The 15870-nt window shown below is 43.0% G+C and overlaps 1 protein-coding gene across 1 annotated transcript; it reads right to left on the bottom strand.

The window, feature by feature from the left end:
- Window positions 1-8273: 8273 nt before the first annotated feature.
- On the bottom strand, window positions 8274-9209 carry LOC118488213. Its single transcript, XM_035985448.1, has one exon. It carries the CDS (start codon window positions 9207-9209, stop codon window positions 8274-8276), a length of 936 nt encoding a protein of 311 aa, XP_035841341.1.
- Between the last annotated feature and the right edge of the window lie 6661 nt (window positions 9210-15870).

Raw genomic sequence — 15870 nt, 5'->3', positions numbered from 1 at the left:
GGGCGTCAGCGATCATCAGAAGATCGCCAGCGGGAAGAAGAGCTGCATCCGGAATCTCATCCTCAAAAGACTCGTCCTCAAACAAATCGATATCGCGGTCAGCCTCGGCGTCGAGTAGCAAGTCATATGCGGGATAGACAGCTAAAGGAATAGGAGCTGGTATCACAACTAAGGGTAAGTACTTAGCAGGAGGGTCATCAATAGGCTCATCAGCGCCGTTTGGCAGAGCGAAGGGCTGGAGGTCATCGTCATCAGTGCTCGTGTAATCGGAGGTATGCACCTCGTGCTCTGAGGATATAATGTCATCAGATACTATGGGTAAAGGTCCGGTGGTATCCGAATCACCCGTGCCTGGTGAATCCATGTGTCTGTAACAAACACAAATATGCACAAATAATCAGTAAATCAGGCAATCACATAAGCTACCAAATAATAATCACATAATCCTCCTAGTCCCACTAGCCTCCCAGCCTCCCAGACTGTCCTTCCTAGTCCCACTAGCCAATTCTCCCAGCCTCCCAGACTGACTCCCTAGTCCCACTAGCAAATTCTCCCAGCCTCCCAGACTGACTCCCTAGTCCCACTAGTCAATTCTCCCAGCCTCCCAGACTGACTCCCTAGTCCCACTAGACAACTACCTCGATCCATTAGATCGAGCCTCGGCCTCCCAGACCGAGCCTCAGTCTCTCAGACCGAGCCTCAGCCTCCCAGACTGAGCCTAAAAATAAAAATGCGCTCAACATTTGTTTATAAAAAGGTTTTGGATCTGGACTTAAGTGGTATGAAGTAAAAATGTTTTCGTGAGAGCCCTAGTGATCATAGTCTAGACTCGAGAAGGAATCCTAGTTCGCTATGATCAGAGCTCTGATACCAAGCTGTCACACCCTGGCTTTGCGGAAGCGTGGTTAATTTGGTGTGACTTCTTAATACCATAGCTTAATCATAACAAGCTATATGAAGTAAAAATATGCAAGATCATCCATTAAAATAAAAATACCAAAACATTGTCTTAACGGGTTAACACCTAACAACCATAAACTTGTCTAAACATTACAAACCCAAACACAACATAAACATAATTCAAGGACTGTGACATGTCCAGGAAAGAGTCACATTCCCCGAACCCTGGATGACCCTGGTGACTTATGCAGCGGAAAACATGCCATACCGTGCCAGATCTTTAATTCCCTGAAATACATGTAAGTTGAAAAATCAACAATAATGTTGAGCGAGTTCATGCGAAAGTGAGTAAATAAACCATTGTATTTATCAAAAATCCTGGTATGTAGCAAATAAGGAAAAAGAGATCACCAATGGTTTGCAAGGCCATTGATATGTGTGAAATGCAAGTAGGAAGGCTCAAACCTAGCAAATTTATGCGTCGGGAACAAAGTCATCCCAAGGTCCGTTATGCTGGACCTGGGACTGGGCTCGCTACACCCAAATAGATCTACCGCTCCTGCCCCTCGGTCCTACCCTGAGGATTAATGACCTCAAGTTTCCGCCTACCCATTCACATGATCTAAAAGTAACCCTCCTTACGCTAACCATACCATGTATAAAGTAATCATAACCATTGTAACATGTATTTTACCCCCGCAGTTTAGAAAACTGAAAACAGTTAAGAGAAAAGGGGGACATGAACTCACAGTCAGTGCGTCGCTATACCAAGTACTCCAAATATCAGGCAGCTGTGCAACGACCTACATGTGCTAATACTATTAGACGGATGGCCGTGCCTTAGCTTTATAGTTTAAGTTTTGGGAAACAGTTAGACAACCGTTCCTTTTATACACTTGGTAATTAATTTCCTTCCCAAGGGTGGGGGATTTAATACATGTGTATTCGTATCATCTCATTAAGTCCCACTTAATATATTTTTACTTCTCATTCCAAAATATAAATATTTTTCTCAAAAATATTATATTTTCTCTTCACTTAATACTTTCCAAAATAATACGTTGACAAAATACGCGTTTATGAGTATTTCCGTATAAAGCGTAAGTTACGTTTTAACGATTAAGCGGTAATAGTAATTACCGGTGTAACTTATACGTTCGTCGTGTAAGCGTTTGTATTATTTTGGGTTCGTCAACGTTTGTAAATATTATTTTTACTCTAAAAATAATATTTATATATTTTCACAAAATAATCATAAACAGTGTGGTGAAAAATATATTTATCGAATAAATATTTATCACGTTTAGCTTTTGTGAAAATCCCACCTCCGATTATTTAATCAATAAAGTCATGGCGAAATATATTTTGAAATCATATCAAAAATAGTTCTAACACTTGTAAATAATTCTAAGTGTTAGGTTTTAGAAAAATTTCGCCAGAGTTTCCCCTGTAACTGGAGGTGGCCACGCTTTCAATCGTATCATTTTCTTTTACAAAATCACTTCAACAATTTCTTGATTCAATCAAACAATTTCTGACACATTAAACTAGTTTCAACACATCAAACTAGTTGATTAGTATGTAAACCGCATTATCACATGAACTTGTAGTTTTTCCGAAAACTAAAGTGTAGATCTCCTTATATTTGGTGGATCTATGCGTGAAATAGTTTAATCTTGTAAAAACCCCGTTTTTAGAATAAATCATTCTTTACAACTTCCCGACAACTTTTATAAAAATTGTTACCTTGTCGGATCTTTTGTTTCACAAGTGTTTATACACTTGTAGTTTGTAAAAATCATATTTGTTAGTGTGTCATCCGACTTTTATAAAACATGATTTTCTCGACACTTGGTTCTACGAATATACCACTTGTACATGCGTAGATCCGCTAGTTTTAAATACTATTTTACAAGTCAAATACTTTTACACAAGTTCATGTCTTTCGTGTGGTAGAGTTTCACCTTTTAACCCTTGTACCGAGAGAAACAAACTTATGTCAAGATCTATGATCTTAACAAAATCGGGTTAAACGATGATCAGAGCCACCACAAAGTAGATCGGGCCTCAACAATCAACATATTCAAACACTACAACTTTTACACAAGTTATGATCTTTTATCCAACAAAATTCAAGTTTTAGTAGACTTTAAAGATTCAAAAGATGGGTTTCCGCATTTTAACGGTTAAAAATCATATTAACCACTTTAGATACGTTCGAGAGTGAGTTTTAAACATTATACCTCTAGCTCGGGGCTAGGGAAGAATCTAGGCGAAAATGCGGTGGATAAAAGCTAAGTAACGAGGTCCTTCCACTTCCGCTTGCTCCAAAGCTCCTAATACGTGACCCGTGAAGCTAGTATATACTTGGAATGGATAAACAAGATCGAAAGATGGATGAGTAGGGGGAGGGGGTTTCGGCCGAGAGTGGGAGGGCAAGAGAGAAAGAGTGGAGTTTGGTGAAATGTGGTGGTAATTCTCTAATGTTATGGTGGGGTATTTATAGAGAATTTTCAAGTTCTTCGTCCAACGGATCTCGTGTCCCCTTGATATTAAACATATAGCATTATAATAATCAAAGTTGTACTCCCTTGTCTCCTCTAGTTTGGCCGATCCCATTGGGGGGGGGTATCCGGTTCGTTTTCAATCGTTCAGTTAGTGTTTAGTTTAGTTAAGTAGGTTAACTTTAGGGATTAACCCCGTTAGTTGCAGGATGCGTTATAAAACGAGTGTTAGGGTAATCAGGGACCCTAACTGGCTCAGAAAAAGACTAATAATATTTCTGGCAATATTTTTATGTTCCGGGTATACTCCGGTTGTTCGGTTGGATAGTAATCCGTTAAAGTGCTCAAGTAATCTTTTAAGCGTCGTAAGTAATATTTTTTGCGACACAATTTATTCTGCAAAGTGTCAGGAATATTTCCTCATGTTTTGGCACTTTATTAGTTAGCTAGAAGCTAGTGTGTTAATAAAAGTGCTGTGTTTTGTGCTTAGAGTACGTTTTAGGCACATCCTATCATTACATCTTATTCCTAGAGACGCAGTTATACAACCCTTGTATCCCTACACACACTATGGGTGTAGTAAAATATTTCTGGCTCATATAGGCCTTTAGAGGCAGTGTCTGCCTGATGCTGGCTATATCAGCATGTTCAATAGGTTATCCGTTCAAATGCTACTGTGCTTTTGTGCATCATGTTTGTCACTAGAGTTCAGTAAGTAAATAATGTAGTGACGGAAATCAAAGTATGATGCAAGAATATACAAGTACTAGAAATCAAGTAGCAGTTCGTCAGCAATCTCAGTTAAGCACAGTAATTAAGCAACAATTAATAGTTAATTAAGTCGTACGGATACCTGGTTTAGTGAGGGTTGTCACAAGTTTAGTTATGCCTTAGGGTTCCTTTGTGACCATATTATATGTAAGTATAACCCTCTGAGGTTATACAACATGGTCCCATAGAAATCATAGTTCATTGCATCTTTCCGTTAAATGTTAAAAAATTTTTTTTGGGTAAAGGGTTACCTCGGTGATTTTATATATTCACAAACAATCAAAACAAGTAGTAAGGTAACATCCTTACTAGTTCAGACATGAGACATACCCTCATGAAAGTATAACAAAAGAAAACAACCAACAAAGGAAAACAAGACAGAGCCAACCACTAGACAACAATCTAGAAAAAAGCATGACACTAGGCAAATGACTTCAGCCGTTTTCCATAACTAAGTCAGCATCTTGAATATCCCACTTCTCCAGAAGCTCCCGAACTCTAATTGTGTTCTTGAACCTAAGCCCCATCAGTTTATACCTCACACTTTCTAACACCGCCTTTGAAATGGTATCCGGTGGTCTGGCATGATTTCTGAAGAGACGATTGTTTCTTTCCTGCCAAATAACATTCGCCAAGGCAGCCACGAGCAATCTACAAGCCAGGTTTGTCGCTGATTTTGACCGAGAAGGATGGCCCAACCATTCCACAATATCGGCCCATTTTGCATCAACTGTATCCATACCAACTTTAGATCGGACCAAGTGCCAAACTTGCGTAGACAGCTTGCATTTGAAGAATAAGTGATCATGCGAATCCACGTTTTCATAGCACAAGAGGCGACATATCATGTTCATGTTATTTCTTCGGGTATAACTCTATTGCAAGATTTTATCTTGCGTCAAGAGTTTACGCCGCACAATAAGCCACATCAAAAAAGCATGCCGAGGGACACATTGAGAGAACCAAACGATACTAGCCCAATTCACCTCCTGCTCCCTAGTCCGAACCGAATTCCAAAACCCTGAAGATGAATGCTCGGTTAGCGTATCACCATCCTTCCACAAAAGCCGATCCTGATTATTTACATTCCGTTGAAGAAGATCTAATTGTATAAGAACAGGGTATGTATCCCTCCACGCTGTCGGCCATAGCCACGAGCCATCAACATAAACATCCACCACTTTGGCCTTTAAAGAGAAGCCCTCTCGGGTTATCACTCTAGGCGATAAGAAGTTACTTAACGGCCCAATACTACTCCACGTGTCAAACCAGGCGGACGTACAACTGCCATCACCAATCTGCGACCAGACATGTTGACGGATTAGAGGCCGAATCTGAGCCATCTTCCTCCAACTCCAACAGCAAGAAGAAGGAATCTTGTGACCCCAAAAGCTTCGACCTTTTAAACGATAAGAATGTATCCAAGCAACCCATAGAGAATTTCGATTGCTTAGAATACTCCAGATATGCGACACCATAAGGGCTTTGTTTACCTCAGCGATCCGCCGAATACCCAAACCCCCTTCCTGCTTGGGCCACAAACTGACTTCCACGACACTTTCGCCCTACCACGCTTAGAGGATGATTGAGCCCAAAGAAAATTTCGCATTTTCACTTCCAAATCTTTAATCACTCTAGCTGGTAGAATAAAAACCGAAGACCAGTACACATGAAGAGCTGAAAGAACCGATATGATTAATTGTAATCTGCCCGCGAAAGATTACATTTTGTTCTTCCAATTATCTATCCGATTTTCAAGACGCTCCACAAGAACACTACAATCCTTGTACACCAGTCTAGAAGAAATAAGCGGAACACCCAAGTATCTCACCGGAAGCGTACCCTCCACAAACGGCATGATGGTCAAGATTTCCCTTTTCACATTATTCGGGACATTACAGAAAAATCCCGTACTCTTCTGAACACTAGGAATCAAACCAGACATTCGAGTGAATTTAGTGAGAGAAGATATAATACACCTAGCCGAAGCCACATCTCCTCTAGCAAATAGGAATAAATCATCTGCAAAACAAAGATTTACAATTTGCTGCTTCTCACATCTATTATGAAACTTGAAAGACGAGTCAATCCTTGTCGCATGATTGAGAATACAAGTCAAAACTTCCATCACGAGAGTGAAGAGATAGGGAGATAAGGGATCACCCTGCCTTAAACCTCCTTTTCCCTTAAAATACCCGTAAATATTCCCGTTAACACAAACGGAATAGGATGCAGTAGACACACACAGCATAATCCAATCGACCATAATACCATTAAAACCAAACCCCACCAAAACATTTTTAAGAAATCCCCATTCTACCGTATCATAAGCTTTCTGGATGTCTACTTTAAAAGCACACCTTGGGGGACCAGAATGCCTATGGTAATTATGCATCAATTCCTGCGTAAGAAGAATATTATCCGAAATTTTCCGACCAGGAACAAAAGTAGATTGGTTAATGCTCACAATTTGACTTAAGGAACCCTTCAACCTATCCGCCAATACCTTGCTAATGCATTTAAAAATGACATTACAGCAGGATATAGGACGAAAATCAGTAATTGTAGTAGGAGAGGAGACCTTTGGAACCAGAAAAACTAACGTGTGATTAAGTTGCTTCAGTAGATTTCCAGTGTTAAAGAAATCTAGGATAGCATTTGAAACATCACTCCCCACAATATGCCAAGAGCTCTTGAAAAAAGCAGCCGTGTACCCATCAGGACCAGGGGCTTTATCATTCCCAATCGAAAACATAGCTGATTTAATTTCTTCCAACGTGATTGGACGAACCATAGAGTTTGTAGTTTCAGGGTTCAGCTTATTAGAAAAAAGATCAGGCGAAGGCACTAAGGAAGTTTGACCTTCACAACCCAAAAAATGCTCGTAATGGGTAACAAAAGCCGTAGCCACGCTATCTCCTTCATAAAGATTTCCATTCGCACCCGAAATTGCCTCAATACGATTAAAATGATTTCTACATTTTAGTGAATTATGGAAGAAAGCCGTATTAGCATCACCTGCTCGAAGCCACTCTACTTTAGATTTCTGCTTAAGAAATCTTTCCTCATCAAGCACTGCCTCCTGAAAATCACGTAACACCGATGCTTCTTGACTACGTAATAAGTCATTCAATGGGTCCCTATCAATATCAAGCTGAATGGCCTCAAGATTCCCATGAAGGTTAGCAACCTTTTTGTGAAGGTTCCCTTGCTGAAACAGGAGAGCCCGAAGAGAATGTTTCATGAGAGTAAGTTTTTTAATGACACGAAATTGATGAACTCCACTAATTTGCACATCCCATTCAGATTTAACAATATCCAAGAAACCTGGTTTATGAATCAAGAAATTCGCAAACTTGAAAGGTTTCGGTTTCGATTTACCAGCCGAGAACATCTTTAGAACACATGGACAATGGTCGGAAACACCATAGGGCCTAAACATAGCAACCGAATCCGGAAAAGAAGTAACGAACGGAGCATTGCCCAAAATTCTATCAATCGTTTTCAGCAAACCTATACCTTCTTTGGGCTTTTGATTCCATGTGAAGTGTAAACCTGTACGGTTTATATCAAAAACTTCAATATCCTTAACGCAGGCTTTAAAGTCACGCATGCCAGGAGATATGGACGAAGTGCCAATCGATTTATCTTCAATATTAAGAGCAGAATTGAAATCACCCATAATCACCCAAGGTTTATCATGAACCAAGCCTTTATGCAAATGTAGATTCTGCCATAGCTCCCTACGAGAAACATAATAGTTCGTAGCATAAACCAAAGAAGAAAAGAACATACTCTTATTAGCCTTACAAAAAACCTGAACATGAAGTACTTGAGCAGTTTGTGCAAGAACCATAAGATCTACCTCCCTTGGGTCTCATCCCAAGGTAATACGAGCACCTTTGTTACAACATCCCCCATTAGAAGTCCAATCCCATCTCCGAAACACAGCATTACAAACCTTTCGGAGATTATCCACACCCACATGAGACTCTAAGATCGCACATAGACTTAACTTATTATCTTTCACAACCTGACGAACCTCATTTTGTTTCAGAGGGCGGTTCAACCCCCGAATATTCCAAACAACCAAACTAATCATTGAGACACCTCTAAAGAAGGAGTGCTTGCCCCTTTTTTGTGAATATCATGGCTTGGATCAACTTTGAGAAAGTCATTCGTCTCATTGTAAACCTCCCTCACCTCGTCATCATCCGAATAATCTGGTCCATCATCCACTATCCGAGCCTGTTTGCTAGATTCCCCAACTTCCTCCCGAAGAACATTAAAGGGATTATTAGACACCACTGTGTTCGATTTTTCAGGTTTCTTGATACTCCCACCTGACTTAGTGCCAATAGGTCTGTATTCGAATTTTGGTTTTTGCTTATTGACCGGAAACCCAGAACGCTTCGCAGTCTTCTTATCGTCAACACCTGTAAAACCCTCATCATCAACCAAATTCTTAGCCTGGTCCCGAGGTTTAGCTGCATGGGTTTGTTTCTTCCCATTATTGGCCATACTTCCATGATGCCTAGTAGTTTTGGCTTGTTTCGGACAAGTATCATCAGAGTAACCAAAGACTCGGCAGTGACTACACCTGTACGGACTCCATTCATACTCAACGAACATCTTTTCTTTAACAAATCCGTCACCCTCAAGCTCTGGAACAGCTATAACTAATTCCTCCTTGAAATCGTTCTCCGCTGAAATTTCAATCAATGCACGAGCATAACTACTTCTCCCCCAAGCGTCCGTACACATAGTTGTTGTATATGAATCCAACATTTTAGGTTCCCCAATCGCCGTGGCAATGAGGCTCAACCCATGCTCCGTGTAGACAGCAATTGGGACATCGTGAATCTTAACCCAAAGCTGCAACTTTTTTACTTCTTTCTTTTCAAGTTTAGTGGAAGCCGACCATATGTTTAAGAATAGAGGCTGTGAACGAATAATCCATGGACCTTCTTTAAGTGCATTCATCATACCCGTTTGGTCTGAGAACTTGAAGAAGAAAAATCCATTTGCATTCATCATGGATCTCTGTAACCCAAATTTTTCCAGTTGTTCCTTACAAAGTATTCTACTACCGGATATGCCACACGATCACCCAAAAAATACCCGTAGAGAGTGTTAGCAAGCTTATCCTGAACAACCTTAACTGATTCACGTGGTAGCACCACATCACAACCATCTCGTTTCTCAGAACTCGCAAGAGACCGAAAATTAATCTTCACGGCACTCTTATTAATAACAGATTCAGCATAGGACAAAGGTTTGGACTTTTCAGCGTTAGCATGGTTACCTGATATCACACCATCCCCTGAGTGAACATTCTCCGATCCCTTACTCTCCGGCTGCACACTTTCCAGGTTAACTGGAACCGTCACTTTCAGCAATTCATCAATAACATTGATTCGTCCACCTTCAGCATTTCGATTCAGAATCGTGCCTTTACGAGGGGCAAATGGTTTACCCTCAATATCCACTACCTTATCAGCAATACTCCTGAATGACAAGGGTTGGTTCAGACGACCATCAAGCTGGAGATTCCCAGACTTAGAACGACCATCCATTCTTAACAGAACTACTCTCTATGAACAAGAAACCTCAGCAGACCATGCACGAAGACAAACAAGGAGGCCAGAAAACAGACGAACGAATGAAAAGCAAGAAAAAACCCTAAACTAGCAAACCCTATTCCATGTATCTTTCGAAATCATATAGAGGAATCAGTAAGTAAAAGAAAAAAACTTGTCACACCCCCAAAAATCCACCCGCGGAGTACCATCGCTTGGAGGCGTGACATGACCAGGATCAAGCCACCAATCATATTGAACATAGCATTTAAGTAGTAAAAGTAATCAAAACAACCCATCACAATATAATTGGTGTTTAATAAAACGTAATCTGAGTCGCGGAAGCATAAGTATGTAATTCCAATGTAAATCATAAGTTCAATGTTTAAATGTTAACATGGCATTCACGATCCATGCTCCACAACGACCTGCTCCTCACTGTGCAAGCTCCATATGTACCTAAGGTCCTGCAAGGCATGCAGCAGAGAGTCAACAACTAGTTGAGCGAGTTCACAGTTAATAGTTCAGTAATCGTAATAGTGTGAGTAGCATTATGTTCGTTCATTAAGTCATGTATCGTATTAGTTTCCATCGCGGCCCTCTAGGCGTGTGTGCGAAGATTAGGGGAAGTTTTCCCAAGTATTCTAGACTATGTATATTTGTATCGTGGCCATCCTGGCATGTGTGCGAAGTTTTAGTATGTATAGTTCGCGGCCTTTCCAAGGCATGTGTGCGAAGATCAGTCATAATATCGCGGCCAACCCCCGACGTGTGTGCGAAGATCAGTTCAATTAGTATACTAGTCTAGTCGTATCTCATCATTACCCTTCCTCACCCTGAGGACCATATCATTTAATTCTATCATCTGAGCATGTACGAATAAATCATCCAACCCCATTCCCACCCTGGGAACCCCATGCCTTGGCTTGTGTGAACTCACCTTGGTTTGCTCGGCAGATTACACAGAAAGGTCAAGTCTAAATGCTAGTGGTCAACCACGTCCGAATAGAATGGGAACAAGAATTGATCCGAACACTATGAACTTCGATGATGTGTGTGGCTGCCTTCAAGTTCGTGAGAGAGAGAGGAGAGCTAGGGTTTGTAGGTTTGTTTGTTTTGGTAAAGTGTGAGATGGGTGCTAGTGCCCCATGTGTTATTCGACTAAGGGGGGATGGGCCGAACCCACACTTGGGCTGCCCTAAGAGTCCGAGTACAAGCTGTGTAGCCCGAATGGCTTGTGCGGTCGAGTGTGTGTTGTGCGCTTATCATACATACATTCACAAGCACGTATTAACATAACATTCACATAAATATTCACTTTCATAAAAGTCACATATCGTGCACCTACGTTACATCAAAGTACAAAGATCGGTTTGGAAATACGAGTTGTCACATTATCCCCAACTTAAAAGAAATTTCATCCCGAAATTTGGTACGTACTCACTGAGGAAGCTAGATAAGTTGTATCGTTTACTGGTTTCCCTGGGGTGTCACATCATCCCCCCGTTGATTTGGAATTTCGTCCTGAAATTCTGTAGTAGTAGCTTCAGCCTCAGTAGTGGTTGCATCGGTTCCGAATAACTGGGGATACTTGAGTTTCATCTGATCTTCATGCTCCCAGGTGAACTCTGGGCCGCGACGAGAGTTCCAACGAACTCGAACAAGAGGGATTCTCGTGTTCTTGAGGACCTTAACATCCTGGTCCGTGATTTCAACAGGTTCCTCGACGAACTGCAACCGCTCGTCGATAGTGAGCTCCTTCAAGGGAACTATGAGGGTCTCATCTGACAGGCACTTCTTCAGATTCGACACATGAAAAACATTGTGAACTGCACCGAGTTCAGTTGGTAAGTTTAGTCTGTAGGCCACTTTGCCTATTCTTTCTGCAATTTCGAACGGTCTGACATACCGCGGATTGAGTTTGCCTCGTTTGCCAAAACGAACCACACCCTTCCTGGGAGATACTTTGAGTAATACCCGGTCCCCGACCTGAAATTCCAATGGCTTCTTACGCTTATCCACGTAGCTTTTCTGACGGTCGCGTGTTGCCGCCATGCGTTGTCGTATTTGTGCAATCTTTTCCGTGGTGTCCACTATAAGTTCTGGACCCGTGATCTGACTATCCCCCACCTCTGCCCAACAGAGAGGTGACCGGCATTTACGCCCGTACAATGCCTCAAATGGAGCGGCTTGAATGCTGGTATGGTAACTGTTATTGTATGAAAACTCCACCAACGGGAGATGTTTTTCCCAGCTGTTTCCGAAATCGATAACACATGCCCGAAGCATGTCTTCTAGAGTTTGAATCGTGCGCTCAGACTGCCCATCAGTCCGAGGGTGATATGCCGTGCTCATGTCTAGTCGCGAGCCAAAAGCCTTGTGCATTGCTTGCCATAGTTCTGATGTGAATCATGCATCGCGATCCGAAATGATAGAGGTGGGCACCCCGTGCCTCGAGACTACTTCCTTCAAGTATATGTCTGCTAATGTGGAAAATCTGTCTATTTCTTTGATTGCCAGGAAATGAACAGACTTGGTGAGTCGATCCACGATCACCCAGATTGTATCGCTCCCACGCTGGGATTTAGGTAGGCTCGTAACAAAATCCATGGAAATTTCCTCCCATTTCCATTGTGGTATCTTTGGTTGCTGAAGTAAGCCTGCTGGTTTCTGATACTCTGCCTTGACTCTTGCACAGGTCAAGCACTTGCCGACATAGGTAGCGATGTGGGCCTTCATGCTAGGCCAGCAATACGTAGTTCTGATGCCGTGGTACATTTTATCCGACCCTGGATGTACTGAGTAGCGAAACTTGTGAGCTTCATCCATCACAAGTTCCCGTAATCCCTCGTATAGTGGGACCCAAATACGCCCCGTTACATAGTAGGCGCCGTCTTCCTTCTGTTCTAATCGTTGCCTTGAGCCGCGTAGGGCTTCAGCCCTAACGTTTTCTGGTTTCAATGCTTCTACCTGAGCATCTCGTATCTGTGCTGGAAGATTAGACTGAATGGTGAGCTGCAATGCTCGCACGCGTCTCGGTAGAGTGTCTTTCCGACTGAGGGCGTCAGCCACAACATTGGCTTTGCCTGGATGGTACTTGATGGCGCATTCGTAATCGTTCAAAAGTTCGACCCATCTACGTTGACGCATGTTCAAATCCTTTTGCTTAAGGATATGCTCGAGACTCCTGTGATCGGTGTAAATAGTGCACTTGGTACCGTACAGGTAGTGTCGCCATATCTTAAGCGCGAAAACAACAGCTCCCAGCTCTAAATCGTGTGTCGTGTAGTTCCGTTCATGAACCTTGAGTTGGCGCGAAGCGTAAGCAATGACCTTGTCGCGCTGCATTAACACACATCCAAGACCCTGGATGGATGCATCACAGTAAACCACGAAGTCATCCGTGCCCTCTGGCAATGAGAGGATAGGTGCACTGCAAAGTCTATCCTTTAAGTGCTGAAAAGCAGTTTCCTGAGTGTTGCCCCAACGGTAGGTGACACCCTTCTGTGTCAGTAGGGTAAGCGGCTGTGCGATCTTTGAGAAGTCTTTGATGAACCGTCTGTAATATCCCGCCAAACCCAAGAATTGGCGTATTTCTGTTGGCGTACGCGGTGCAGGCCAGTTCCTGATCAAATCTACCTTGGATGGATCGACATGGATCCCATCCTTGTTTACCACGTGGCCTAGAAAGTGGACTTCACGAAGCCAGAAGTCACATTTCGAAAACTTGGCGTACAGCTGTTCCTTTCGAAGGAGTTCCAAAATAAGTCATAAGTGCTGCTCGTGCTCCTCCTGACTCTTGGAGTAGATCAGAATGTCGTCGATGAAAACGATAACGAACTTGTCTAGGTACGGCTTGCACACTCTGTTCATTAAATCCATGAATACTGCGGGCGCGTTCGTTAACCCGAATGGCATGACAAGGAACTCGTAGTGACTGTAGCGAGTTCTGAAAGCTGTTTTGGAGACGTCCTCATCCCGGACTCTCAACTGATGATAACCCGACCTTAGATCAATCTTGGAATAGTAACTCGACCCTTGCAACTGGTCGAACAAGTCGTCTATACGCGGAAGAGGATAACGGTTCTTCACCGTCACCTTGTTGAGTTCCCGGTAGTCTATGCACATCCTGAAGGTACCGTCCTTCTTTTTCACGAATAACACTGGAGCTCCCCAAGGCGAAGAGCTTGGACGAATAAAGTCGTTTTCCAAGAGCTCTTGTAGCTGCTTTGACAGTTCTTCCAGTTCAGTTGGAGCTAAACGATACGGTGCGTGAGCTATTGGTGCTCCTGGAGCTAGCTCGATTTGAAACTCGACCTGGCGATGAGGCGGTAGACCAGGTAAGTCTTCAGGAAACACCTGAGGGAAGTCGCGTACAACTGGAATGTCTTCCAACTTCTTTTCTTTTGCTGATGCCTCAGTAACGAGTGCCAAGATAGCGGTGTGACCCTTCCGCAAACATTTCTGAGCCTTCAAGAAAGAGATGATGCCAACCACAGCACCACTCTTGTCGCCTTGAACTTCGAGAGGTTCTTGACCAGGACGGGGAATACGAATGATCTTCTCGCTGCATAAGATTTCTGCTTGATGTTGGGATAACCAATCCATCCCAATAACGATATCGAAGCTACCCAAAACTATGGGAATAAGGTCGATGGGGAAAGTTTGAACGGCTAAGACAATATTACAACCCCTGACTACATGCGTGGCTTCAAGACTCTTACCATTAGCTAATTCTACTACATGTTTGGTGGTTAAGAGTGTTGGTGCACGTTTTAACAATTTACTGACTTTCAACGATATATAACTTGTATCCGCACCCGAATCAAATAAGACAGTAACATAAATATCGTCGAGAAGAAACTTACCCATAACCACATTGGGATCATTCATTGCGTCGCCTCGACCCAGCACGAAAGCACGGCCCCGAGCTTCGTTGCCGTTGTTGCTGTTTCCCCCATTGTTGTTGTTCCCGTTGCCCTGGTGTTTGTTGTTGTTGTGATTCTGGTTCTGGTTCAACTGAGGGCAATCACGTTTGAAATGACCTTCTGCTCCATACTGGAAACACCCCCGGTTTCCACGCTGTGGCTGCTGCTGTTGGTTCTGTGGAGCTGGTAGTTGTAGTTGCTAGTTCTGATTCGCAGGTCGCGCACTCCTGCAGTCTTTAGCTTCATGCCCTAACTTGAGGCATCTCTGACAACGTTCCTTGCGACACCGTCCACTGTGGTGTCTGTTGCACTTATTACATAGTGGGTGATTTCCCCGATATCCACCCTGCCCCTGACCACCAGAAGATTGTTGACCCAGACTCTGGTAGTCGTTTAACTTGCGCTACTGTGCTTGAGACTGAGCTGAGACTGAACCTTTACTGGAATCCCCATCCCACTTTCTTTTGTTATCGCTGGGTGTAGCAGAAGTAGCAGCTGGAGTGGTAGCACTGATGCGTTTAGGCAGCTTGTTCTATTCCACTGCTTGATCCGTGAGGCGATGAGCGAGGCGTTGAATAGCCTGGATGTTGTCAAGATTAGCCGATGTCACATGGCTCTGAATTTCCGGCGCTAACCCTTTGAGATACAACTCAATGCGCTTGATTGGAGGGTCCATCATAGTTGGACACAGCACGGCCAGCTCATTTGACCTTTTAGTATAAGCTTCGATTTCCGACCCAGTCATTTTCAGATGGTAAAACTCATCCTCCAACTTGTGGATGTCTTCCCGTGTGCAGTATTCCCTCTTGATAAGTTCCTTGAAATCGTTCCAAGGGGTGGCGTTAGCAGCTGCCAACCCTAAAATCTGAACTTGCGCGTTCCACCAGGTTAGCGCAATCCCTTCAAGTGTACCAGTGGCGTACTTCACCCTGCGATCCTCAGGGCATTCACACATCTCGAATACTGACTCGAGCTTTTCGAACCAATGGAGTAGTCCCACTCTGTGCCACTGAATGTGCTTGGACGACAATCCATGAAGTTCTTGAATGTGCAGACAGGTTGTGGTGCGTGTTGACCTATTATGTACGAATAGGATAAAGTTAAACACAAGAGTTGGTTTAGGAGTGTAGGATCTAAAGATCCTAGTGTGAGTTATGACTACAGGATATACCTCCTGCTTGTGCGGCT

Source organism: Helianthus annuus, chromosome 16 (genome assembly GCF_002127325.2).
Source record: "Helianthus annuus cultivar XRQ/B chromosome 16, HanXRQr2.0-SUNRISE, whole genome shotgun sequence".
NCBI classification, from domain to species: domain Eukaryota; kingdom Viridiplantae; phylum Streptophyta; class Magnoliopsida; order Asterales; family Asteraceae; genus Helianthus; species Helianthus annuus.
The sequence above is the reverse complement of the archived record's forward strand: the minus strand, read 5'-3'. Positions and strand labels throughout refer to the sequence as shown.